Source organism: Oreochromis niloticus, linkage group LG18 (genome assembly GCF_001858045.2).
Source record: "Oreochromis niloticus isolate F11D_XX linkage group LG18, O_niloticus_UMD_NMBU, whole genome shotgun sequence".
In the NCBI taxonomy this organism is placed as follows: Eukaryota; Metazoa; Chordata; class Actinopteri; order Cichliformes; family Cichlidae; genus Oreochromis; species Oreochromis niloticus.
The window spans coordinates 28,257,474-28,285,204 of NC_031982.2; the positions used below are offsets into that span (position 1 = coordinate 28,257,474).

Sequence of the window (27,731 nt, forward strand, 5' to 3'; positions counted from 1 at the left end):
TATACCCCAAAAGGACAAAATTATTACAAAAATTCAAAACGACAAAAACAAACAATATTAAGAACCAAGTGGGCCTATAAAGGAGGTCAACTTAACAAATTTCTACTCAAAAGCCACTTAATAAAACATAACTCAACCAACTGACCTGCCCAAATGAGAAACAACCCCATTGTATACTCCAAAGGTGAAAACCACAGAGATACCAGCTAACCATAATTCAAGAAGAACCCCATTCCCCCCTGCATGGTCACAATAGATGGATCAGTCCATTTTATTGGCTTCTGCATTTAAACCAGCTCCACCCTCAGCCTCCTCTTTCACCCAAACCAGGAAGGACTGGCGCGGCAGCCAGGTAAGTCAAAAAGAACAGAAAGTAATTAATATACCATATATACATATTATCATAACAAGCAATACAAAACAGATTCTATGCCATCATTTGGACTATAGCTTTAGCTGTCATGTATTACAAACCAACTCAAATTTAGAATTGATTAACTTATAATCACGGAAGCTTTACAGCACAATGTAAAAATAAGACAAAAAGGTAAACATGAATATTACCAGAGCATTTCAGTTGTGTCATCACACATTTGTTGTCCGAGTAGTATTAATCCATCCCATCTGAATCATCTGTGGGTTTATATTCTGTAGGTAAACTGTCTCCATGGAGATCACAGAAGGGCACACTGGCTGAATAGCAATCACCAAACCATCGACTATCCCCTCATGAAGGTTTTTGTTACTTATTGTATTGTAAATTTACCTGTATTCAAAACAGGACTTCAAAACTCCACTACACACAAGACGTTTTGGTCCCCATATGTGTACAGTAGAAAGAAAAATTATGGTTATTTAAAGATTTAAGGCTCCCTGGCTCTTCAAAGAACATCTTTCTTTTGAGGATGATTCTTCAGGAAGTTCATATAAATATGAAAAGTTCTTTATGTGTATTAATTATTTGGTTGCTTTTAATGGTTGAGTGGATTAAGATAGATGCCAAGTCGTCAGACAATTATCGGTTCCCTGATCTGTGAGAGTAGTTCCTATTGTGCCAAGGACGATAGGAGAGCAGTGAGAGTGGAACAGAACTATAAATTTAGAGGCTGGGCAGCCAAACAATGAGCTACAACTTACCATAAAACTCTGTGAAGCCAAGAAGAGCCTCAGATTTAGGTGATAAGTCATTGTAGGGTTGTCACTAACAGATACTTCTTTTTTTCATTTCATTGCATCTTTAACTGTAGAATGTTAGTTTTAGCCACTTTTTACCAAATATTTATGCCTCACAAGTCATTCCTCTTTCATGTTTCAGTTTAAATTCTAGTTATACAAAGTGAATAATGGACAAATAAGGGGCTACGCTATGAGCCATTGACCATTATGTCAAACTGTAGCACATTCCAAATAGTTTATCAGTAAACAGTGCAAATTAATGTGTCGAGCTCTTTATAGTTTATAGAAAGCAGAATCGCTGAACGTTTAAGATGTGACTGGAATTTTATTCTTCGTGCCCTCAACGCCTGGTCAGTCTCCTCACCACATACCTGCATCTAATTTGTCATCAGCCCTGTTTTCCAATGAATACTACCCTGCTCGCATTTATAAACTTCTCCAGCTTACTTCATTTGATTTATATTTTTCTGTCCTTTTTGTCTTGCCAGCCTGAATTTGTGACCCCTTCACTGTATCTTAGATACCTGCCTGCTTTAGTTCCTTTCTTCTTTCTATATCTGGCTGCCTTTCACATAATGACTGCCTTTTATTTTTGTTCAAGTAAACACTGTTTCCTCTCCTCTCACGCTTCATGCAGCAAACACATTTTTTTTTAAAAGACGCACTTGGAGTTACTTTAGCGATGCTGATTGCACCTGAAAAATAGAAATGCCTCCTACACTTTTCTTCTGTTGCTGTGTGCTCATACAGCGAACAATATTATTTCTTCAGTATATGTTGAAAATTACTCACCATGCATTTCTATTATGAACTGGCAAACTTTTAGAAAGTGTCTTTTATGTATTGAGTCAGACACTGTCTCAATTTGGGTACTTCTGTGAGCACACAATGTGCAGTACTTACTGGCGTGATACATGTTTGACAGAACTGTGTTGCCTCAAACTGAACATGCAATGACAGCTGCACCATTTTGACCATGATTTGCACCTTTAGCAAACATTTACAGCTTGTCAGGCCTTTTGCCATGTATAACACATATATAACACTGTTTTCTATGTCATGAATGGCAAATTAACACACAAACATGAGGTAATACCAAACCGCTGTAATTTCAGTGTGCCCAAGAACTGCTGCTGTGAGCTAGCATAGACAGTATAAAAATCTGAAAAGCGAAGACAAGAAACTTGTGCTTCACATGTGCATTCTTTTTAATGGCCACTAGGGGGTGAGGCGAAGTTCATACAAGTCCACAGTTCGTTTAATAAATCACGTTTCACGTTTAATAAATGTTGATAAGGTTGCATTACTTTGCATGTGTATATGCCTACAGAGCACCTACTGAAAACGTGCTTCTTTGCAGTCCTCCAAAATCCAGACTTCTCATTCCTTGAGGTGAATGACGCTGTGTGCCGGTCCAATGAAGATGAAGGGCGTTTATCAATATGCGTACTTGTGCGTACTTGCGTTCTCGTGTACTCGTGATACGTCATCAGTCGGAGACCAAGTACTGTTCCAATTCGAAGTACGCATCAAGCCGAGAACGCGAAAAAGTCCCGGATGTGTTCTCGATCCGCCCGTTCTATCGAGCATGCATCGGTGTGGACTTGGGACAGCTATATATCCCAGAATGCATTTCGTCCAAAACTCAACAGCGGACTCCCGGCACATCGTTTTCAACCCCCCCCCCCCGCTCGCGGACTTCTCACTACTCAGGTTAAAGAAACCCCAGCAGCTGTCTATAGTATTGAGTGTCCACTAGAATAGAAATAAAAGCGTTCTAACATCTCACCTGCTTGTTTTTATTAAGGTATGTACACGTATGTACATGTACACTATTTTTATTAATAGAGGTTTCACTACTGAGGTTAAAAATGATATATAAGTCACTTAGATCACTTCTAAATGTTAATGTTTGGTTTATTTCAGTGTTTTATTTGCTCCTGAGTAAACCGGTTTGGCTGTGATTACAGTTAAGCTTCATAACATGTTACTCACAGTTAAATTAAGAGGGGACGGCAGTAAAAACTCCGGACCTGTGACATCATCACGTACGCAGGTGTTCCAATTGTACATATCGCGAGTCCGTGCTCGCGTTCTCGGCGGGTACGTACTCCCATGCGTTCTCGGCGAGTATGTACTCACCGAGAACGCGAGTACGTACTCGCGTACTTGGGCATTGATAAACGGCCGAAGTTTCAGAATTTCAGGAGCAGGACCACGCCTCTAAACATGCTCCTTGCGGTTCTCATCTATATAGGTTCCCCCAGTCCTACAAGCTGTTCATTCTCATTTACGTGCCCCACCGTCCCTCCCCTTTTCAGTTCTGGGGATCTGCCAGGCCCGGGAGCCGCTGCCAGTCCCCTTCGAGGCCTTCCCCAAACCGCAGCTCAATTCGTGTCCAAGCCATTCACCTTTACCTACTAAAACACTGTCAAACATAAATGAGGACGTAGGCCCAGCTAGTGAAATGCTAGCTGGGCCTACGTTAGCTGACAAGTGATCCAGAACTGGGAAGCAACAGTTGGGTTCACCAGAAATGGGAGCAGCACAAAAAACTCAAACATTAACAAAAAGGTACTTTCAGCTGCTCCCTTATTCACAAGAAGTTTCTACAGCAAGTAACTCTGCATATTTGGCAGATTGTCACACCAGATGTCCCTCCTAAAGCAACCCACAAGGAATCTGTAACTCTATGTAGGATCAAACCAGGTATCTTTTACTTGTTAGGCAAATCTATAAATCCTTATACTATGGAGCAACTATCAAAGATTTAAAAAATACAGTAAGGAGAATACACACAGTAACTAACGTGGACAGTTTTCACAGTTTTTAACACTCCATTTCACTCTGTATGTTAGTTTCACTCTTCTCCACAGCTGGCTGACAGACCAACAACAGCACAAGTCAGAGATGCCCACAGGCTGATTGTACCACATATACAACCCGGTCTGACAACAGATGCTCTCTTCAGGTAGACGGACCCCTCTGTCACTAGAGTGCCAACGTGCCACCACCACTAAACCATCATTTCCCCTTCACTCTGCAAACACTTCCCTAATGACTTTACAGGCTCAATTAGTAGTTTCACTTCATTTTAAAGAAAACGGTTTCAAAACAGGAAGATGGCAATGGCAAAAACATTATGCACATGTTGGTGATGTCAATCTATTATACTGCCTGTGCTAGCAATACACAGCTTAGGCTTTGCTATCTGTGCAGACCATCATTCCTATACCACCTGAAAACTGGTTGGTAACCTTGTCCTCTGTCCAGCCACTATGCCATTAAGTATATTGACTATTATACCATTAAGCATCCACAGCTTTTCATACTCAATTTTTTAACTGTTGGGCCACCATCTGGGTGCCACTGCCAGGCTAGTATACTGTTTGAAACCAAAGCAAATTTAGGATTGAAAAATAATGTATGCAGTATTTCATGTAGTATTGCTAGCAGAAGTTAGTCATTTATGTTGGCAGAAACTCATTACAGAATCTGTGGGCAGAAAATCACTGGTGAATTTCTCCTGTGGTTCCAGCTTTGGGTCCAGTAGTGTTCTGGTGCTGTCTGTTTTTTCCAGTGCAGCACCTGATCTTAGATTTTCACCAACAGCTGAGTTCCCCCAGATGCATGTAGCCATGCGTGTTAGTGTGAACACACAAGATAGCAACAAAGTAGCAAGCAGAAATACACAATTTGAGGCAAAACAAGGATGTTGACTTTGAACTATGTCTTCAGTGTAAAGGTGAGCATTAGATGGTTAATGTGGTTCCCATACTGTATGTGCACACAACCCTACTGAGCATATCAACACTACTAACACCATACCAGGAAGCTGTCTTGTACACACATGTGTGCAGAGTCTGGCTGCAGTCATATCATCCTGTCTACAGCTGTATTTTTCATCCGTGGCTTAATCTCTGGCTCCTCTGATCTATAAAAACCAGTGAAGCCACCAGAGCAGATGGCAGAGATCTGGCTGTACATTATTTTATAATCACATTCAGCAGGAATACCGGCCGTCTGACACCAAATAACTTTCTCTGCCCAAATGAAAAGTGTCACGTATTTAACACCTAGCCAGACTCTACTTTCACCGCACGTACACACCGCTAATTAGAGGAATTAAATTCACACATGGCTGAAAGAAAACATGTGCAGCTATAATGAGATCTGACCCATATTATTTCAGCATCATTTGGTTGTTTATTCCCACTGGCCACTCCTGGAGACGGCAGCTCTTTTCATTACCTGTATATTAGATGTGAACCAGCCTGCTTGTTTATAGAAGTCACTTAAATCTGACACAGACTCACACCAAGCCCTTCCAGCTCTGCTCCTTCATTTACTTCTTAAGGTCCAGCAAGCTGTAACGGCGTCAGCTTATGTGCTGCAGACAGCCCTGGTTCTCTCAGGATGATTTCATTATATTTATTGTAGCACATTGTTCCAGTTTGACCTCTGCACGACATGTCCATTAAATTTTAAGCCTGCTCTGGATCACCCCACCTACTGTATTTTTAAACGAATGCTTCTGCAGATTCCTCTCTGCAGAAAAGGATATTCCATTGCCACAAACCACTTTTCAATTAAATATATGCTACTACTGAGTAGCATATAAATGGTTTGTTACTCATGATCAACTGAGATGCCAGCAATAACAGCGATAACATGCTAAGCTTTGGTATTGCGTGCCACTGTTGCAATTTGACCTGCAAATGGCACACAGTTTCTTTACTGGACATACTTTTCACAGGTATATGCTGCACTGTACAACAGACTGGCAAGAGTTACCATGGATCTAGCCACTGAGTCTAAAAGTGAAGCCCATGCATGTGGAAGTGTCTTAAACCTGCAGTTTTTTGTACTGGCTAGCAAGGGCTGGCTCCCCTGACTTCAAATTATATAGAGGTCTATGAGGGAACGACCTTACTTCTACGGAAGAGGATTAGGGCCGCTGGAAAGAAAAAAAAAAGAATTCTGACTTTAATCTCAGAATTCTGACTTTTTTCTCAGAATTCTGACTTTAATCTCAGAATTCTGAGAAAAAAGTCAGAATTCTGACTTTAATCTCAGAATTCTGACTTTTTTCTCAGAATTCTGAGATTAAAGTCAGAATTCTGACTTTAATCTCAGAATTTTGAGGTGGGCACCTGCAGGCATCCATCTTCAGTGACAGGGATGTGTCCAGGTGTGCAGGTGGAGACCTAATTCACTAAACATGGTGGATATAAGTGATTTTTTGCGTGGCCGAGGGGTCCCCGAAGATGCTGTTTTATTAATGGAAGAGCAGAAGGTGAGTGAAAAAAGAGAGATACTTTGGTGTCTCTTATTTTTACAGGAAAACAGTTACGGTACAGTTACGGTTAGCTGTTAGCATGCTTGTTAGCTTATAATGTTATATAGGAATGAACGTGTTTCACGATGTTACAGTATACTCGGTGAATTGACGTTTTAACTGTTGCAGGATCATCCCAGATGGGTTCGTTGCATTTTATTTTATTGTTCTACTATTTCACAGTTTTTCAAGGCAGTTAAGCGGAGCTGTGTTACAGATGCTAGCCGCCTGCCAATAACACTGGTATATTTGATATTGGCAGTAAGTTACACTTAGTACAGCGGAGGAGAGAAACTGTAATGAATGTTTATGTGGATATTTCACTCAGAAAAATGGGTGGCGTTCATACACAGCCACCGACACACAGCCCCGGTTGTTGTTCTGACGGTGGCCGACTGACGATCCCCTCACAACATGCTAACACAAACTAATGTTGTGCATGTAACTGTGTATACGTTAGTGGTACAGCGTCGGAAGAAATGAGCAAACTGTTAACTGTTTATAATGTCAGAATGACGTCATCGTTCTCCTGCACTGTGTAATGTATGTCAGCTCAAGAAGGAAATCATATCTTATACTCTGAGCTGCCCAGTGCACTTAACGCCTGCGTGTGGAAATGGTAGGCTGCACTACAGTTCACTACCGGTAAAAAATAAATTTAATACAGTATTTGGGTTTTTTTTTTTTATAGAACAATAAAATAAAAAGTGCTGGCTGAGGAGCGCTGCCGCGTTGAACTTTGACCTCGGAGTGACGTGACGTTTGTTTGAACAACCAATAGAAGTGCAGAAAGTCGCAAATCAGGCATATTGTTCGCATAAACACAAAAATAAATAAATAAATAAATAACGAAATAATCCCGATGTTGTGCCAAAGAGTGATTTGTAATGTTACTTTGTGTTCTATGTGTAATACCTTTGCTTAAATGACTAAATGGACTGTATTTATGACACTGTGTTATAGTCCTACATACATAAGTAACATTCATATGTACAGATAAAAATGTACAGAGATATGTACACAAGCGTGTACACAAAAGTCTACTGCTGATCGAGCTGCTCAGTGTTCGTACAGTCTCATGCAGAGGGCGTGGAGGTGTTGTCCATGGTGGATGTTAGCTTAGACAACATCCTCTCCTCCCCAGTCTGCTCAGTGGATTTTAGCGGACCGCTAAAGCTGGCCCTCCCGACCAGTTTGTTAAGTTTCCCCCTGTCCCTCTCTGCCATTCCACCACTCCAGCAGACCACAACATAAAAGACAGCAGACGCCACCACAGTGTCGTAGAACATCCTTAGAAGACGTACTACCTACATCATAACCAATCAAGTCCTGCCTTTTTTTAAATACAGATTAGGATTTACTATTTACTGAAAGGCTATGCATTAGTTTGCTTCTTTCATTATTGTGTTTCGCCCTGCATAAAATAGATAGCTTTCCTGATAACTACAGTCAGTACTCTCCTGCTGCCATTAGCGGTGACCTAAGAGGCTTAACCATAATATTGCTTTGCAGTGTAAATGTTGCAGAAAATGACTGTCTTTTCTTTCTTCTTGTGTGCAGATTGACTGTGACGTCATAGCACTGATGGATGACGCAACTTTGGCAAACTACATTCCCTCGTACGGAGACCGAATTGCCCTCTTCAATTTCTGCAAAAGCAAGCAACCACTGTCAAAAAGAAAACTAGGACTTCTGCAAAAACTTCGTGAGAAAATGAAAACCAGAAAAGAAAGTCCAAAGGAGAACACCTCACATACAGATGCAGGAATAAGACAGACAAAGAAGCAAAAAGCAACACGAAATGTTGAGATAGGATGGATACATAGTGATGGAAAAGTAGCCAAACAGGTGAGAGCGAAGCAGGGAGGTGGCACTAGAAAAATTCAAATGGCCACTGATGCTGGATTAAAAGATATTCTTCAAGAAGGAAAGAAACTTTTTTTTCCTGATGGCATATCTCCTAAGGGATGTGAAACAGATTTTGAGTTTGAGGTTTGGGACTTTAAACAGAACCACCTTACTGATGATACCTGCCAGTCTATTGGCAATATGTATGAGGCAGCGAGACTGACAATGTTACGCTTCTACATCGCAACAAAACCAAAAGATCCTGAAGAAGATGCCAGCGAGACATCTGAAGTGGTGTTTGTCTCAGAAAGCAGTGGCAGTGATAGTAATCCATTGCAAGTGGGGGAAGTCAGGGGTAATTTTGATGAAGTCATCACTGGTTCAGAAATTTCAGATGATCCAGAAATAACTTTTGGGCCAATTTTTGATGCTGAAGAAGATACAGAAGACACATTAGTCTATGAGGGTTTTCTTGTACCCCTCAGTCCACCTAATTCAGAGAACGTAATAACAATCACCATACGTCATACTGACACTTTACGTGACATGATTACTGCTTTCTCTGATGCAGAGATTTTGAGAAAAACACTGAATGTGAAGCGCATACTTCCAGACAACACAGAAGAACCAGGCACTGGATCAGGAATACTAAGAGATGTACTCACATGCTTCTGGCATGAATTTTATGAGCGATGCACCCTAGGTGCAACAGTTAAAGTGCCATTCATTCGCCATGATTTTCCTGCTGAAAAATGGAAGGCAGTTGGGCGAATACTCTTGAAAGGTTATGAAGAATGTCAGTATTTTCCAAATAAACTTGCAATCCCTTTTCTGGAGCAAGTGCTTTTCAATGGTGTTTACAGTGATCTTAAAGCACACTTTCTACAGTTTGTCAGCAGCCAAGAATGTGATGTTTTGATGGAAGCAGTAAAAAATTTCTCTGCAGTTGACTTGGATGATCTTGTGGAAGTTCTTGACAGCTATGGCTGTAGAAAAAGAATCACTGCTGAGACTCTTCCTACAATCCTTGATGAAATAGCACACAAAGAACTTGTCCAAAAACCAATGTTTGTTATTGACTGCTGGAGGGAGATCATCAACCCCCATATCTCCCTCAGTCCGGAGGCACTGACCAAGTTATTCTCTGAACTGCAACCAACTTCAAAAAAAGTGTGCCAGCTCCTGAAATTTGCTGTGGATTTGACTCCACAACAAAAAGAAGTGAAAAATCATCTCAAAAGATTCATCAGAGAGTTGGATAACATTAAACTTCAGAAATTTATGCGTTTCTGCACCGGATCTGACCTTATAGTAACAAACAGTATTTATGTGGAATTTCAAGATATGACAGAGTTTACAAGAAGACCAGTCGGACACACGTGTGGGAATGTTCTGCAGCTAGCTAACAGCTATGAAAACTTCCCAGATTTCCGTTCTGAATTTAATGCAGTTCTTGAAAGTAATGTCTGGGTGATGGACATTGTTTAGACTCTCACAGCAATGCGCTACATTTGAACTGCTCATTCACACTAGAGCATAACTGTAAAGAGATGTTAGGAATATGTATTTTTATGTATTTTGAACTTATACAGTATACTTTTTTAATTAGAGAGAAGTTTCCCATCTCTGTTAGAAGTCCAGTTTTGGCTAATATTTCAGTTTCTTTTATCATTTTGAGTTTTACATGATACAGTCACAAAACAAAACAAACAGGTACACTGTTTACTACCATATCCAGAGCTGTCTTCACCAAATCCAAGCTTTACAGCTGTAATACAGAAACCTTCAGCAAAAGCATGAAGAAAGAATACTAAAGATCTATAAACTATAATTAAACTGCTCTTAAACTTTCTTTAATGCACCATGTGTGGTGTGAGAATTCAGCACAGTCAAATACTTTTTTAAGTAATTAGTAGTAAGACTAATTCATTCAGATGGTATTTTCTTATTAGGTCAGGGCTAAAACTGAACATAGTTATAATGTAAAAGTAATGCTGTTATTCAACACTGTATTGTAAAAGGAATATGTACAATTTTATACTTTTGCATTTGCATTTGTCATGTCTGAAAATATTTTGCTTTACAGTATATGCAATTTTTAGTTAAGGTAGGTTAAGGTATCAAAGTTTGGCATTTGTTGTTGATTACAAAGGTTCTATTTAAAGTTGGTGAAAATATTTTTTAAAATTCCAGTATTTTCTTATTGTCATATTGTTTCTAAGCATACCTGTTATTCATCCATCAAACTGATTCAAGCTGCTTAAAGGATTCAGTCTGTTTTGAAGACAGTTATTGATTACTAAGATCATAAATAAACACTGTACAGTTCAGTGCAGTGGTCAAGTGCTGTGATTATTCAGGCATCCTTTTGTAATGCCAAATTGTCATGTTCTCAGATAAAGTATTAATCTTAACACCTGAAAAAATGTCTTTTTACTGCCAGAAATTATGCATTTTTATTTGTATGCATGTATGTTCTCAACCATTCACACTTGTTTTTATGTGATACCACAATAGCCAGTGTTCATGATCTTTACAGTAAGTCACTGATGTATACTGATGCGTAACAAGACTGTATGAGATCTATAAGTTTGTTTTAAAAGTTGAGTCATTCTTGTTACAGGGCAGCTTATACGGTTATGAGTTTTAGCCATGTTATTGGCATTGGCAAGAACAGGTTTCTTGTAAACTTTTTCCAATAAAATGTTACTGTACACAGTACATTTGTATTGTTGTTTTGAATATGTTCATCAAGCTCCTTATCTATTTGAACATGCCAGATTTCAAGAGACTGCCACACATGAGCTCAGTAACATGGAAGAATACCATTTATTTTTAATTTCAAACATTTCATAAAGATACACAAATATAAATGTAAAACATGTTGCACTTAATGGGACAATAACTTGGTTCCACTTGCAGGAACTGTTTTGTTGCATTGTTGCAGGGCAGGGATACTACAAATATAAGTCAAAATATTTTTGGTATGTTTCTTATAATTTTAGGATTCATATCATAAAGGAGCCTTGTATACGACACCTCACACTGCATCAGTATAGCAATGACTCATGGTCATTTTACATGAAAACCAGCTAAAATATCTTACAACTAACAGAAGTGAAATAAAATAATAATTAGGTGATGGATCTTCATATGTGTAAATGATTATAATAGCTTTGCTTTAATATAATTGCACTAAAAGTTCCCCAAAAGGCATAACCACTTGAAATATTAACAATGATACGTTTATAGAAACGTTCTGTTGTCAAGACCTAGAAATGTTAATGCTACTATGGTTTGCTGAAACATACCACAGATAACCTGGGCACCTAGCATATCACATGCTGGTGCCTGGGTTTCCAGCCATGAATATTAAGAATAAAGGTTGATACAGAAAACAATGAACAGGGAGCTGGTCAGTTTATATTTTATATACTATGCACATATCTGGCAACAAAACACAGAAATTTATATTGCAATTGACGGGTAGGCAGATTTACAACACTTATGATTCAATCAAAAATATAACATTTGTAAATGCAGTTTAATGTATGGCCTTTTAAAAGGATTAACATGTGTTTCATAACTGATTGATAATATCACAATGTTCAGCTTTTTCAAGCAATATATAACCAGTTCTGTTTATTGGTAGTGTGAATGTAGAAATAAATCTTACTTGGGGGGGAAAAGATACCAACCAAACTGTATTTATTACTATGATCAACATAAAATGATACTAGTTGGTGTCGATCTCCTATCAGCACTCTGAATTTACATTACAGCAGTAATAAACAGCAATATTCTGACAGAATGACCTGAAAAATGGCATGTTCGGTCACACCTAAAAGATGTCTTTCATTTAATGCAGTGCTGAAATACCTGCATAAAAGGTACCTGTAAGACATGGCACCTACTATCAAATCACGTTATCAAGATAAAGAGAAATATTTTGTATTTATTTGTACATTTACACACTGAAGTTTCTTAAATACTTTGCAGTATTTCTTCTCTTAACCTAATATACAGATCTGCAGCACCAAGTGGATCTCCTGGGGCATCCCATTCATTTTCTACCATAAGCAGACAACACAGTTCAAAGACTGTTTCATCACAGGGGTATTGACCTTTTGGGCTACACTCTTCCATACACAAAGTGATATCCTCCATAGAAATAGGTTTCAGTCTGTCCTCAGCACTGTGCAGCTCTGGAAATGAGTACATTACTACTGGTCGACCCGATGCTGCACTACCACTTGGCCGGATTTTGTGCGAGTTCCATGTGTTCACAACTTCATCAAGTTCATCCTACATGAAAAACAGCACAATACAAGTGTATGAAACAGACCATGTACCAGTAGATTTAGCCAAAGTTGAGGCTTATTAACTCATTAATCAACAGACATAGAAAGTGACCTCTAATTAATGTAAAACCAAGCAGCAAAAACAAAATAGCACTGTCACTAAAAAGCACATGGACACAGAATGGTGCTACATGATTCTACTGTTGAATAGATAGCCCAACACTTTATACTCAGTGTGCAATGATTCTACAATATATTTTCAATAGAGAATTAACCAAATGATAAGATTGCTTTCTGAAACCGTGCCCAAAGGACCGCTAGGTAACAGACTCCATAATAATTAAAACCATGTGGCAATAAAAAAATTTTAATGCTCAATGCACCTGTACTGAGAAAGGGGCAGTTAGTTCCACTGATAACATGAGTACAATTCCATCAAAGTATTAAAATGGAATCCCAAAAAGTTGATTCTGTTCATGTGGATGTATTGTTTTCAGTGTGAGAAATGTTTTGTCAAAAATCATTCCTTACCTGGCTGATTGAGCATGCATCAAGACATATTAAAATGGAAATAAAATTCATATTTTATTTAAAGAAAAAATGTTCTAACCATATTTATATTTTCTATTTTTGCAGCTAAGACATTACATAGCATGAGCACATGCTTTTACCTGAATAAGATTGAGAAAGCAGAACTGGATAAGACTTTTGTCCAAAAAATCCCCTGTGAAGTGGCCATCATCCTGAAAACTTTGAAATAAGTTCATCCAAAATTGTGCACTCTGTTTGCGTAGGGTAGCCCACCATCCTTCTATACGTTGGTTGGCTGTACTTCTTCCGTAAAGGAAACTTTTCTCACCTGCAAAACTGTCTGTGTGGTTTCTCCGTAAAAACATCTGCATTTGTTCGACACAACCATTTTCTGTACCTCGGTCAGCACGTAACCTCTCTGGACATCCATTGATGCATGAAACTGTTTTCAGAAAATAACTTGCAATCAATTTAGGGTCATTGTTTGTGGTATAAGCCTCCATCCATACAACATAGCGGCTAAAACCATCTATGCAGCCACTGATAGCAATACCATATGGTTTCAACTTGTCATAGCCATCCATGTGCCAGAGAGCATTTGGCCCTCTGCAGCTGTACTGACGTCTTCTCAACCGTCGAGCTCGTCTCAGTTCCACACCTTGAGGGTCTACCAATTTGATTATGCATCTTACAGTATCTTGTGACACCACAAATCCATGTTGAATTGCACGAAGATGTAGCCAACGATAACCTTGCATCTGTCCATTTGTCATGATCTCTTGTTGGACAAAGGCTAGCACTTCCTCCAAGTTTGATTGATTCTTCCTTCTAAAGAGCCCAAGTCTTTTACAAATTCTCTTTAGAGTTCGAACACTTATAATTGTCTGATGACTATGTGCTAAAATTGAAAGTATTTCTTTGTTACTGAAGGAAAGTCTGAAATACAGTCTTATAAAGTCATCCAAATCTGACATGTCAGCGACTGTTTCTCTCACTTCGAGAGGTGAAGTTTTTGCAGAAGTCCTAGTTTTCTTTTTGACAGTGGTTGCTTGCTTTTGCAGAAATTGAAGAGGGCAATTCGGTCTCCGTACGAGGGAATGTAGTTTGCCAAAGTTGCGTCATCCATCAGTGCTATGACGTCACAGTCAATCTGCACACAAGAAGAAAGAAAAGACAGTCATTTTCTGCAACATTTACACTGCAAAGCAATATTATGGTTAAGCCTCTTAGGTCACCGCTAATGGCAGCAGGAGAGTACTGACTGTAGTTATCAGGAAAGCTATCTATTTTATGCAGGGCGAAACACAATAATGAAAGAAGCAAACTAATGCATAGCCTTTCAGTAAATAGTAAATCCTAATCTGTATTTAAAAAAAGGCAGGACTTGATTGGTTATGATGTAGGTAGTACGTCTTCTAAGGATGTTCTACGACACTGTGGTGGCGTCTGCTGTCTTTTATGTTGTGGTCTGCTGGAGTGGTGGAATGGCAGAGAGGGACAGGGGGAAACTTAACAAACTGGTCGGGAGGGCCAGCTTTAGCGGTCCGCTAAAATCCACTGAGCAGACTGGGGAGGAGAGGATGTTGTCTAAGCTAACATCCACCATGGACAACACCTCCACGCCCTCTGCATGAGACTGTACGAACACTGAGCAGCTCGATCAGCAGTAGACTTTTGTGTACACGCTTGTGTACATATCTCTGTACATTTTTATCTGTACATATGAATGTTACTTATGTATGTAGGACTATAACACAGTGTCATAAATACAGTCCATTTAGTCATTTAAGCAAAGGTATTACACATAGAACACAAAGTAACATTACAAATCACTCTTTGGCACAACATCGGGATTATTTCGTTATTTATTTATTTATTTATTTTTGTGTTTATGCGAACAATATGCCTGATTTGCGACTTTCTGCACTTCTATTGGTTGTTCAAACAAACGTCACGTCACTCCGAGGTCAAAGTTCAACGCGGCAGCGCTCCTCAGCCAGCACTTTTTATTTTATTGTTCTATAAAAAAAAAAAAACCCAAATACTGTATTAAATTTATTTTTTACCGGTAGTGAACTGTAGTGCAGCCTACCATTTCCACACGCAGGCGTTAAGTGCACTGGGCAGCTCAGAGTATAAGATATGATTTCCTTCTTGAGCTGACATACATTACACAGTGCAGGAGAACGATGACGTCATTCTGACATTATAAACAGTTAACAGTTTGCTCATTTCTTCCGACGCTGTACCACTAACGTATACACAGTTACATGCACAACATTAGTTTGTGTTAGCATGTTGTGAGGGGATCGTCAGTCGGCCACCGTCAGAACAACAACCGGGGCTGTGTGTCGGTGGCTGTGTATGAACGCCACCCATTTTTCTGAGTGAAATATCCACATAAACATTCATTACAGTTTCTCTCCTCCGCTGTACTAAGTGTAACTTACTGCCAATATCAAATATACCAGTGTTATTGGCAGGCGGCTAGCATCTGTAACACAGCTCCGCTTAACTGCCTTGAAAAACTGTGAAATAGTAGAACAATAAAATAAAATGCAACGAACCCATCTGGGATGATCCTGCAACAGTTAAAACGTCAATTCACCGAGTATACTGTAACATCGTGAAACACGTTCATTCCTATATAACATTATAAGCTAACAAGCATGCTAACAGCTAACCGTAACTGTACCGTAACTGTTTTCCTGTAAAAATAAGAGACACCAAAGTATCTCTCTTTTTTCACTCACCTTCTGCTCTTCCATTAATAAAACAGCATCTTCGGGGACCCCTCGGCCACGCAAAAAATCACTTATATCCACCATGTTTAGTGAATTAGGTCTCCACCTGCACACCTGGACACATCCCTGTCACTGAAGATGGATGCCTGCAGGTGCCCACCTCAAAATTCTGAGATTAAAGTCAGAATTCTGACTTTAATCTCAGAATTCTGAGAAAAAAGTCAGAATTCTGAGATTAAAGTCAGAATTCTGACTTTTTTCTGAGATTAAAGTCAGAATTCTGACTTTTTTCTCAGAATTCTGACTTTAATCTCAGAATTCTGACTTTTTTCTCAGAATTCTGAGAATAAAGTCAGAATTCTGAGAAAAAAGTCAGAATTCTGAGATTAAAGTCAGAATTCTGAGAAAAAAGTCAGAATTCTGAGATTAAAGTCAGAATTCTTTTTTTTTCTTTCCAGTGGCCCTAATCCTCTTCCGTATACTTCTCCCTTGATTTATTACTTTAGCAAATATTTTCCTGATGAGCGTATGTAGAGTCTCAAATGCTAGTTTGGCGTTATATTCAACACAACGTTATATCCATGTTGTAAATTATGGTTGACAAGTTTTTGTACACAGGTGTTCTCAGGTTCTTGGTCAGGTTTCCTATGTTCAGTCTGCATCTTAGCGTGTGCCTCATGTTTGCTGTTTTATTTGACCGTCTCACTCCTGACTCTTGGTGGCGCTGTCACTTGGTGTTCGCTCGCTCTGTGGTATAGTATCACTTCCTGTTCCTGCTCAAACACAGTGGTGTTTCTGAGTAGCTTTTCTGCTTAGCAATTTAATTTAAATCTTTTGATACATCCCTTTTTCATAGTATAATCTTAACGTGCTTCATCTGAATCACCCTTTCTGTGTACTCACTACCTAATTTATAGCCAAAGTATTCACTCACTGTCTCTTTACTGTTTCGCTAGCTTAGCTTAGCTCGTAGCCGACTCGTTAGCACCATGGCTACTTCACCTGTCCCTCCTGCACTTTCCTGCTCATTGTGTCAGATGTTTAGTTACTCCTCGGCCTCCTTTAGCAGTAATGATACCTGTAATAAATGTAGCATATTTGCAGCTCTGGAGGCCAGGATTACTGAATTGGAGACTCGGCTTCGCACCCTTCATTCACCCGTAGCTAGCCAGGCCCCTGTAGCTGGTGCAGCCGAAGATAGCGTAGGCCCCGCTAGCTGTTCCCCGGCAGACCCCAAGCAGCTGGGGAAAGAGGGCGGCTGGGTGACGGTGAGGAGGAAGCTTAGTCTTAAACTGAAGCCCCAGGTACACCACCAACCTGTTCATGTGTCTAACCGTTTTTCCCCACTCGGCGACACACCCGCCGGGGGTCAAACTCTGGTAATTGGTGATTCTGTTCTCAGACATGTGAAGCTAGAGACACCGGCAACCATAGTCAATTGTCTTCCAGGGGCCAGAGCAGGCGACATTGAAGGAAATTTAAAACTGCTGGCTAAGGGTAAACGTAAATACAGTAAGATCATAATTCACGTCGGCAGTAATGACACCCGGTTACGCCAATCGGAGGTCACTAAAATCAATATTGAATCGGTGTGTAACTTTGCAAAAACAATGTCGGACTCTGTAGTTTTCTCTGGTCCCCTCCCCAATCAGACCAGGAGTGACATGTTTAGCCGCATGTTCTCCTTAAATTGCTGGCTGTCTGAGTGGTGTCCCAGAAACGATGTGGGCTTCATAGATAATTGGCAAACCTTCTGGAGGAAACCTGGTCTTGTTAGGAGAGACGGCATCCATCCCACTTTGGATGGAGCAGCTCTCATTTCTAGAAATATGGACAAATTCATTAAACCCCCCAAAATATGACTATCCAGAGTTGGGACCAGGAAGCAGAGTTGCAGTCTTACACGCCTCTCTGCAGCTTCTCTCCTCCTGCTACCCCCCCAAAAACCCATCTCCATTGAGACTGTGTCAGCTCCCAAAAAGACAAAAAACAAACTAAAAACCAGCAATAAACAACTTAAACATAAAAAATCACAAAGAAAGAACAATACAGTATCCACATCTGAACCAAAGAGTAAAACAGTGAAATGTGGATTATTAAATATTAGGTCTCTCTCCTCCAAGTCTCTGTTAGTACATGACTTAATAATTGATCAACAAATCGATTTACTCTGCCTTACAGAAACCTGGTTGCAGCAGGATGAGTATGTTAGTTTAAATGAATCAACACCCCCGAGTCATTCTAACTACCAGAAATCCCGAAGCACAGGCCGAGGGGGCGGTGTGGCAGCAATTTTTCACACCAGCCTATTAATTAACGAAAGACCAAGACAGACTTTTAATTCATTTGAAAGCCTGATGCTTAGCCTCGTCCACCCCAGCTGTAAAACTCAGAAACCAGTCTTACTTGTTATCATCTATCGTCCACCTGGGCCTTACACAGAGTTTCTCTCTGATTTCTCAGACTTTTTATCTGATTTAGTGCTCAGCTCAGATAAAATAATTATTGTGGGTGATTTTAACATCCATGTAGATGCTAAAAATGACAGCCTCAACATCGCATTTAATCTGTTACTAGACTCAATTGGCTTCTCTCAAAATGTAAAAGAACCCACCCACCACTTTAATCACACTCTAGATCTTGTTTTAACGTATGGCATAGAAACTGAATATTTAACAGTGTTTCCTGAAAACCCTCTGCTGTCTGATCATTTCCTGATAACATTTACATTTACAATAATTGATTACACAGCAGTGGAGAGTAGACTTTATCAAAGTAGATGTCTTTCTGAAAGTGCTGTAACTAAGTTTAAGAATATAATCCACCCACTGTTATCATCTTCAATGCCCTGTACCAACATAGAGCAGAGCAGCTATCTGAACGCTACTCCAACAGAGGTCGATTATCTTGTTAATAATTTTACCTCCTCACTACGTACGACTCTGGATACTGTAGCTCCTGTGAAAACTAAGGCCTCAAATCCAAAGTCCCTGACTCCATGGTATAATTCTCAAACACGTAGCCTAAAGCAGATAACTCGTAAGCTGGAGAGGAAATGGCGTGTCACAAATTTAGAGGATCATCATTTAGCCTGGAGAAATAGTTTGCTGCTTTATAAGAAAGCCCTCCGCAAAGCCAGAACATCTTACTATTCGTCACTGATTGAAGAAAATAAGAACAACCCCAGGTTTCTCTTCAGCACTGTAGCCAGGCTGACAAAAAGTCAGAGCTCTACTGAGCCAACCATCCCTTTAACGTTAACTAGTAATGACTTCATGAACTTCTTCACAAATAAAATTTTTATCATTAGAGAAAAAATTACCAATAATCATCCCACAGATGTAATATTATCTACAGCTACTCTTAGTACCATCGATGTTAAGTTAGACTCTTTTTCTCCAATTGATCTTTCTGAGTTAACTTCAATAATTAATTCCTCCAAACCATCAACGTGTCTTTTAGACCCCATTCCTACAAAACTGCTCAAAGAAGTCCTGCCATTAATTAATTCTTCGATCTTAAATATGATCAACCTATCTCTAATAATCGGCTATGTACCACAGGCCTTCAAGCTGGCTGTAGTTAAACCTTTACTTAAAAAGCCATCTCTAGACCCAGCTGTCTTAGCTAATTATAGGCCAATCTCCAACCTTCCTTTCATATCAAAAATCCTTGAAAGAGTAGTTGTCAAACAGCTAACAGATCATCTGCAGAGGAATGGCTTATTTGAAGCGTTTCAGTCAGGTTTCAGAGCTCATCACAGCACAGAAACAGCTTTAGTGAAGGTTACAAATGATCTTCTTATGGCCTCTGACAGTGGACTCATCTCTGTGCTTGTCCTGCTAGACCTCAGTGCTGCGTTCGATACTGTTGACCATAATATCCTATTAGAGCGATTAGAACATGCTGTAGGTATTACAGGTACTGCACTGCAGTGGTTTGTATCATATCTATCTAATAGACTCCAGTTTGTACATGTAAATGGAGAGTCCTCTTCAGACACTAAGGTCAATTATGGTGTTCCACAGGGTTCAGTGCTAGGACCAATTCTATTTACATTATACATGCTTCCCCTAGGCAACATCATTAGAAGACATAGCATGAATTTTCACTGCTATGCAGATGACACGCAGCTCTATCTATCCATGAAGCCAGGTAACACACACCAATTAGTTAAACTGCAGGAATGTCTTAAAGACATAAAGACCTGGATGGCCGCTAACTTTCTGCTTCTTAATTCAGATAAAACTGAGGTTATTGTACTCGGCCCTGAAAATCTTAGAAATATGGTATCTAAGCAGATTCTTACTCTGGATGGCATTACCTTGGCCTCCAGTAACACTGTGAGAAACCTTGGAGTCATTTTTGACCAGGACATGTCCTTCAATGCACATATTAAACAAATATGTAAGACTGCTTTCTTCCATTTGCGCAACATCTCTAAAATTAGAAATATCCTGTCTCAGAGTGATGCTGAAAAACTAGTTCATGCATTTATTACTTCCAGGCTGGACTACTGTAATTCACTATTATCAGGAAGTCCTAAAAACTCGCTGAGAAGCCTTCAGCTAATCCAAAATGCTGCAGCAAGAGTACTGACAGGGACTAGAAAGAGAGAGCATATTTCTCCTGTTTTGGCTTCCCTTCATTGGCTTCCTGTTAAATCCAGAATTGATTTCAAAATCCTGCTCCTCACATACAAGGTCTTAAATAATCAGGCCCCATCTTATCTTAATGACCTTGTAGTACCATATCACCCTATTAGAGCACTTCGCTCTTGCACTGCAGGCCTACTTGTTGTTCCTAGAGTATTTAAAAGTAGAATGGGAGGCAGAGCCTTCAGTTTTCAGGCCCCTCTTCTGTGGAACCAACTTCCAGTTTGGATTCGGGAGACAGACACTATCTCTACTTTCAAGATTAGGCTTAAAACTTTCCTTTTTGCTAAAGCATATAGTTAGGGCTGGACCAGGTGACCCTGAATCCTCCCTTAGTTATGCTGCAATAGACGTAGGCTGCCGGGGATTCCCATGATGCATTGAGTTTTTCCCTTCCAGTCACCTTTCTCACTCACTATGTGCTAATAGACCTCTCTGCATCGAATCATATCTGTTATTAATCTCTGTCTCTCTTCCACAGCATGTCTTTCATCCTGTTTTCCTTCTTTCACCCCAACCGGTCGCAGCAGATGGCCGCCCCTCCCTGAGCCTGGTTCTGCCGGAGGTTTCTTCCTGTTAAAAGGGAGTTTTTCCTTCCCACTGTCGCCAAAGTGCTTGCTCATAGGGGGTCATATGATTGTTGGGTTTTTCTCTGTATTTATTATTGTGCTATCTACTGTACAATATAAAGCGCCTTGAGGCGACTTTTGTTGTGATTTGGCGCTATATAAATAAAATTGAATTGAATTGAATTGAACTACCCTCCACTTTTTGGTAAAAACCATTATCAAACCAACATGTTACTTGGTGGTTACGTTGATGTTTTATATACAGTTCATGGTATAACTGTTTTATTTCCTCTGCATGTGCTATTTTTGTGTGATTTAATTACAAACATTTGACCCAATTACTCTTTGTTCCTGACTGAAGTGAAGAAGACACCACATACACTATACTGCCAAAAGTTTAGTGTAGTGTGAAGGACTCTGTGCAGGCCAGTCAAGTTCATCCACACCAAACTCACTCATCCACATCTTTACGGACCTTGCTTTGTGCACTGGTAAGCAGTCATGTTGGAACAGGAACAGGAAGGGGCCATCCCCAAGCTCTTCCCACAAAGTTAGGCGCATGAAATTGTCCAAAACTTCACTGAGCTCCTTAGACCAGCGGTCCCCAACCCCTGGGGTGAGTCGTTTGGTACCGGGCCGCGAGAGTTGAGGCTCAGGTGTGAAATTTGTGGTTTTCAGGGTTTTTATTGGTTTTTAGCATTAATTTTTATTAAACATTTTTATAGTTAACTCTGTTTCCCTGGGTCTTTTCCCGTGTGTTATGAATGTGTATTTATCCGCGACACCTTAAAGGCCGGTCCGTGAAAATATTATCGGACATAAACCGGTCCGTGGCGCAAAAAAGGTTGGGGACCGCTGCCTTAGACTACCCATTCTTTCACAAATGTTTGGATGCCTAGGTGCTTGATTTTGATACACCCATTCAAGTGACTGGAACATCTTCATTCAGTAATTTGGATGGATGAGGGAATAATTTTGGCAATATAGTACATGAGAACCGTCATTTTAAATCTTTAAACGAATATGAGGTTGAGGTTGCCATTTAAAGAGCCTCCTTAAAAAGCCCTTTAATACCCCTTTTCCTTAGCATTTCAATGGGAACCATGCAAGTCTCCCACACAGGGCTTAAAGCAGCAGAGCAGTTATAGTCTATCAAACAGTGTATAAAGCCACCGTTATGTCCTTACAGGCTGCTTAAATCCTCAGTCAGAAGCCTCTGTGTTTGTCCACACTGTCAGCTAGACGGCCTGATGAAAGGCAGTCACTCTGCGGCCGGTCCGTCTGTGCTTTCAGGTGAGAAGGTTTCATTATATTGATTTCCCAGGAGGCTCACCTCTACTCAGTTCTCTCCTTGTTGGGTCATTTCTGCTCAGTTTCTGAGACCTTCTCATTATTCTGCAGCCTGATACCCAAACATATGGATCAGCGAGTGATTCTGTGCCTCGATACATGCTGTTATTTTTTTCTGTTCTAACACCCACAGTATCATTTACTTTTATATTCCTCATTGCTGTAAAACCAGCAGCAGCCATTAATCATGAGTCTGAATGCTCACATTGCTTGTTTCTCATTCAGCCCGCAGGCTGTCGTGGATGCCGCCTTCCCAGAAGGCCACTGGCTAGCAGCTCGTTAGTGTGTCAACTAACTGACCACCCACGACTCTGCCTGCATGCCTTGGCCTGGCCCCAGAGGCTCATGGGTAATCTGTCATCCAGTGTGTGTGTGAGTAAACAGAAGAATATTAATCTTATGTTTGCCAAGACCTCAAATCCACTCCCACTCAGCCTTAATTAACTGTTTCACAGTAATTCAGGGAGCTGGTCTAATTATTTCCCTATCTGGCCAAAATGGTTATAAAAGTTCTTTCCAGGTCTGACGCATTCAGGATTCAAGGAGGAAATGATGGTGCTAAAGCCTTAAAGGATTGTTACAAACTGGAATATGTTTATGTTTTTTGTTTGTTTGGGTTTTTTTGGCCCAGTCTTGACATCTCTAGTCTGCTTCATGTCTTGACTTTTGAAGCCCACATTACATTTCAAGAGAAAATTTAATCACTGCTTTCCAGTCTCATGATCTCCGTGTTTACTCCAGCAGCTGTGGGCAGCAGCAAGCATACTGCCAGTACAGAATGTCGTGATTAGGGTGGACTAGACGGATATTAACATGACAATGAGCCAGTTCTTTGGTCAAGAGTAATACTTCTGAAGGTGTAGAACAAGTATGCAAACACAGACTTCGAGCTGTTTGAGGCTGATTATAAGCTGAAGCTGCCGTTTGTGCATCACTACAGCATGAAGTTTTGGTTCGCTACAGCTCAGAACAATCAGTTTTGCAGAGATCTAGGTCAGGGTGGGCAATACTGATGAAGCTAAAGTAAGTGAAGGGCCACACTTTGGAAAACTGAATTGTAACAGCACACGTAGCGCTGATTTACATTAAACTCCATTAATATGGTAGACACGTTGGATTATTTAGTATTTGCCAGCTAATAAGGGTTAAGTACGGTGGCCCTGAGAGGCCAAACGTACTGCAACTTAAGAAAACACCAGCAATAAGAAAAAGGCTGCAAAAGCACACACAAAAAAAACGGAAATAGGAAAAAAGAAAACAGAAATGGGGAAAAACACAAGGGAAGTGTTTCTGGGGAGACAATAACCCGGCGGACCAGTTGCAGGAACCCAAAACATGGTAGGTGTGTTTTATCATGATTCATGTAATACTGATGATGGATTTTTAGGCTAACACACTTACCTTTCATCTTTTCTTTCCTCACAAAACCGATAGATCCTCCACTTCTTTTAAGTGTCTCCCAGCGCAATTCTTAGCATATTTTGGTTCCTGCAACTGGTCCGTTGGGTTATTGTCTCCCCAGAAACACTTCCCCTGTGCTTTTGGAAATCTGTTTTTTCCTATTTCTGTTTTCTTTTTTCCTATTTCCGTTGTGTTTTGTGTGCTGTTGCAGCGTTTTTCTTATTGCTGGTGTTTTCTTAAGTTGCAATCCGTTTGGCCTCTCAGGGCCACCGTACTTAAGTCCTTCTGTTGGGGTTATGTTGTGACAAAAAGACGGCAGTTTAGTTTAATACAGAAAAATTAACCATAGCAAACAATTTTGCTATAAGTTAACCCTCTGATGTCTAAATCATGATAGATGTTAACTCTGGATCAGTTGTATCCTACCATAATTCCACATCCGGGATAAGGGCAGAATGGAGAAAAATGTGAATAACTGCTGATGTTTGTCAGATAGAACGTTTATTTTCTTTGTTCCCTGGTTGCCGAGATTTGGGAGAACAGTTTCATAAAAACTGAAATTAGAGTTACAGTCTGTCTGTGAAGGTTTTCAGTCATCCAGGTCATCATAGTCGAAGGAGCTCGGAAAGGAAAGCATCTGGATTTCTTTTAAGTTGCTTCAAGCAACAGTTAGAGTCAAGAATTGGTTTGGAGTCATTACCGATGACACAGGTTTTACATTGGCATTTTTAGATAGTTGCCTGTGCAGACCCTACCCAGAGAGGTATGCAACCCATGTGTAGGTGTATCTGGATGATGCTCTTCTTAGACTGAATCCTGACTGGAAGTGTAGGATAGCAAAAACATCACAGATTAAAAGGGTGGGGACACGAAAAGCACAGGCAGCGGCTCAGTGGACAGTGTCCATTGTTTTTAATACTCTCTACTCACAGCTCTTTGCATGTGAAAACTGCACTTCTCTACAGCTGCTTCAAGGTCACTAGCAAGAGTAGCCCACAGGCTGGTGTTTGTGACAGTAAAACCTGGTGGGAATAAACGACTACAACATGTAGACCACGGTCCGCAGTGCTGTTCATAGGCTCTACATGGAACCAACGCACAACCATGTTTAAGCAGAGACCTCAGAGGGTTGGCAAAAGTGCTTTTGGTGCTTATTTAATGGAGATGGAAGTCTGACCGTGAACTATAGCGTCTACTGGCTTTTATAAATGTGGTGCTTTTTTCCTCTTAAAAGAAAATATCACTCAGTAAGTTATCTATATGTAACTGGTAAAAGAATAAGAGTAAATGTCCTGAAACCTGATTTTTTTTGGGGGGGGGGCAGGGCTGTCTGGTGTTTCATTCTCTGCAGGTAGAAAACCTATCAAATGGGCTGATTTTATTACCTTTGAACAAAGTCGGTCCAGCGTTTCCATTCTGTGAGCTAGACTCAGATAACCAGCAGTTTGATCTTTTTTTCTCTCTCAGTAAGAAATTGAAGCATATTTCCTAAATCTCACCACCGTAAACCATCTGCAGATGTAACATAATCTTTTTTAATTATCAGTTTTCCTCCCACTCCTTCCCATCAGCCCACTCACTGGCTATTTGGACAGTAAGTCGCCGTGCATTAAGAAACGCATTATTTACATTTGCAGCTTTTGTGATAAATATCTGACCGTATGACTGTGGTAAAGAGTAGTCACTGGGCTTGTACGTTACCCTAAATACATTAAATATACAAATAAATATTAATTATTGTACTTTATTTATTATAACTTATCGTAGACCTTCTATAATTTGATTAATATGTTATGGAAAAGTTTTCAGATCTTCAGATGACCTTTCTTTGCACTTCATATATTTTATTTCCCACACAGCACAACCTTATTGTTTTTTTTAACAGGCAGAACAATGTTCAGACAGGAGCTTTACAAGTTAAATTCTCTATCGTATATTAGCATAATACATATACAGTACAGCGCTGCTTTGTTCGCCTTAAGCGAAAGCTGATTATAATTAGTGAATTAAATTACAGTGTCGACTGCAGAAAAAAGTAAAGGAAGAAGATTAAAAGCATATTATTTGTTTGAGCGTGGGAGTCTGTGTGTGTGAGTGTTTGACCTTGAGCCTGTGTGCATGTTTATTTCCATCACAGTATATCCATTTTTTTTTAGAAAGCCCAACAGAAAACTCTCAGAGACCTGCACGCTGCCTTCTCTAACTTGTGCTCACCGTTCTTCTGCTCAAAGCCGATGGAAAAATCCAAATGGTGAATTCAGAGGGATGCATTGCTAATCTGATTGTTCTGACCTCGCTGCTCTTTGCTAACCTGTAATGGAGGAACGCCACACTCACAAAGACCATGAAAGAGAAATTAGACTCGCAGACTGGAAGCATTTTAGCTCCACAATCTGCATAATGAACTTTAAGCTGCTGATCCCCGGCTGCGTCTTTCTTTCTGCCTCACTTTCTTTCTATTTTTTTTCCTTTTTCTTTCTGTCTCCCATAACAGGCTGCAGCCTGCTGATAGCAGACCTTCAGTCAGAGAGGATGGAGCTGTGATGTTTCTATCAGCAGACAAGCAAATGAACGAACTTCCAGCTGAGCCTCTGAAGCCACATCAGCTGCCTCCCTCCTCTTCCTCCTCACCCCGTCCTCTGTCAGCCCTTTCTTTTGTCTCACTTTATCCCCCCGTGCCACTCTGTGACTCTTTTCTTCTCTTTCGTAAACGGTTAAAGTCACTCCTAGAATATGTTATGTTCCTTTATCGTCCCCGTTGACGCTTTCATCACAGCTGTGAAACATTTTCTTGTGAAAACAGCAGAGTCCCATTAATCATTTCAGTCGATTGTCCAGTTCTGGTATCAGTGTTGGAATGTTTGATGAGGTTTGGACTGCTGGAGGAAGTTCGGGTGGAGTCCAGTGGGAGTCGGTCCAGCTGCTGCTGCTGCTGTTCAACAGCCTGAAGCTGTTTACCTGATCATTAGTTCGCCTGATGTTACTACTCAAACACACAGACCTTTTTTTTTTTTTTTTTTACACCTTAGTTTGGAAAGATTAGAGCATATAAATACAGAATATGTATGAGAGACCCGAGGAGCAATGATTTCAATGGATGTAAGTCTTTAGAGTAGCTCTGTTATTCTTACATATATGCTTATTTCCTTAAAATCATGTTAATCTAAACATGGACTCCATCTGAAGTCCACTTGTTGTCATATTGATATGACTAATCAGTTTTTGCTGGCTTCGGTTGCGGCACATAAAAAGGAAACTGTGGAGAGCAAAAAAGGAAAAGTATTTGCAGAAACGTGTCATGCATCACAGTCTAGGCTCAAATTGTGTTCAAATAAGGAACGTAAAACGGCAAATACATTATTTTACCAAAGTACACATTACATGTACTTTAGTCAAATCTTTCAGAGATGTCTGCTGGCTACCAGAAACATATTTAAAAATTCTATAGGATGCTCAAAGTGACAACATAGAGGAAACTTAATGTCTTGTTTTGACAAATTGCAGTTATATATTTCTCTTAAAAAAAAAAAAATTAAAAGGTGATAGTAGGGCTTACATTTCTCTGGCACTGTGATGAAATCTGATGACAGTTATGTGTATAGCAAATAATCTTGTTCATTTTTTCTAACTGTCACATAACTAGAAAATGGCTGCACATGCATGTATGAAGCCAGACCTCCCTCATGTCTTAGTCTGATATATTTTAGACTAACATACAGTCAAAGTATATTTGAAAAATTTTATCTTTAAGATGCTCTGAGTGAAATAAACTTTTATTATTTAAAAAAAAAAAGCCTGTGTTGTATATTAACAACATT

At 39.9% G+C, this 27,731-nt stretch overlaps 2 protein-coding genes and 1 long non-coding RNA gene across 17 annotated transcripts; 2 read left to right on the forward strand and 1 right to left on the reverse strand.

Annotated features, from left to right (window-relative positions):
* On the forward strand, window positions 1-27,673 carry LOC102080804 (uncharacterized). Of its 15 annotated transcripts, none has more exons than XR_003215012.1 (7): window positions 68-352; window positions 655-735; window positions 4,053-4,147; window positions 21,524-21,653; window positions 22,352-22,455; window positions 22,738-22,884; window positions 26,408-27,673. It is a non-coding gene; the product is annotated as an uncharacterized LOC102080804 (long non-coding RNA). The 15 variants fall into 15 exon arrangements; XR_003215010.1 differs by having other exon boundaries at window positions 72-352; window positions 4,035-4,147; XR_003215006.1 differs by lacking the exon at window positions 21,524-21,653 and having other exon boundaries at window positions 25-352; window positions 4,035-4,147; window positions 22,738-22,861.
* Window positions 6,278-9,960, forward strand: LOC109195712 (uncharacterized). Its single transcript, XM_019348404.2, has 2 exons — window positions 6,278-6,472; window positions 8,075-9,960. The coding sequence occupies exons 1-2, from the start codon at window positions 6,398-6,400 to the stop codon at window positions 9,848-9,850; spliced, it is 1,851 nt and encodes a 616-aa protein (XP_019203949.1). The 5' UTR covers window positions 6,278-6,397; the 3' UTR covers window positions 9,851-9,960.
* On the reverse strand, window positions 10,180-16,152 carry LOC109195713 (uncharacterized). Its single transcript, XM_019348405.2, has 3 exons — window positions 15,948-16,152; window positions 13,335-14,344; window positions 10,180-12,667 (listed from the first exon to the last, which is right to left on the reverse strand). Exons 2-3 carry the CDS (start codon window positions 14,166-14,168, stop codon window positions 12,347-12,349), a joined length of 1,155 nt encoding a protein of 384 aa, XP_019203950.1. The 5' UTR covers window positions 14,169-14,344; window positions 15,948-16,152; the 3' UTR covers window positions 10,180-12,346.
* Window positions 27,674-27,731: the final 58 nt, after the last annotated feature.

What these genes read in the sequence shown, in the direction of transcription:
- LOC109195712 (XM_019348404.2), top strand. Translation starts at nt 6,398, where the DNA reads ATGGTGGATATAAGTGATTTTTTGCGTGGCCGAGGGGTCCCCGAAGAT. An exon ending in TATTAATGGAAGAGCAGAAG is followed by an intron (nt 6,473 to 8,074) that starts GTGAGTGAAAAA and finishes TCTTGTGTGCAG; the next exon opens with ATTGACTGTGACGTCATAGC.
- LOC109195713 (XM_019348405.2), bottom strand. Translation starts at nt 14,168, where the DNA reads ATGTCAGATTTGGATGACTTTATAAGACTGTATTTCAGACTTTCCTTC. An exon ending in GCTTTCTCAATCTTATTCAG is followed by an intron (nt 12,668 to 13,334) that starts GTAAAAGCATGT and finishes TTTTTCATGTAG; the next exon opens with GATGAACTTGATGAAGTTGT.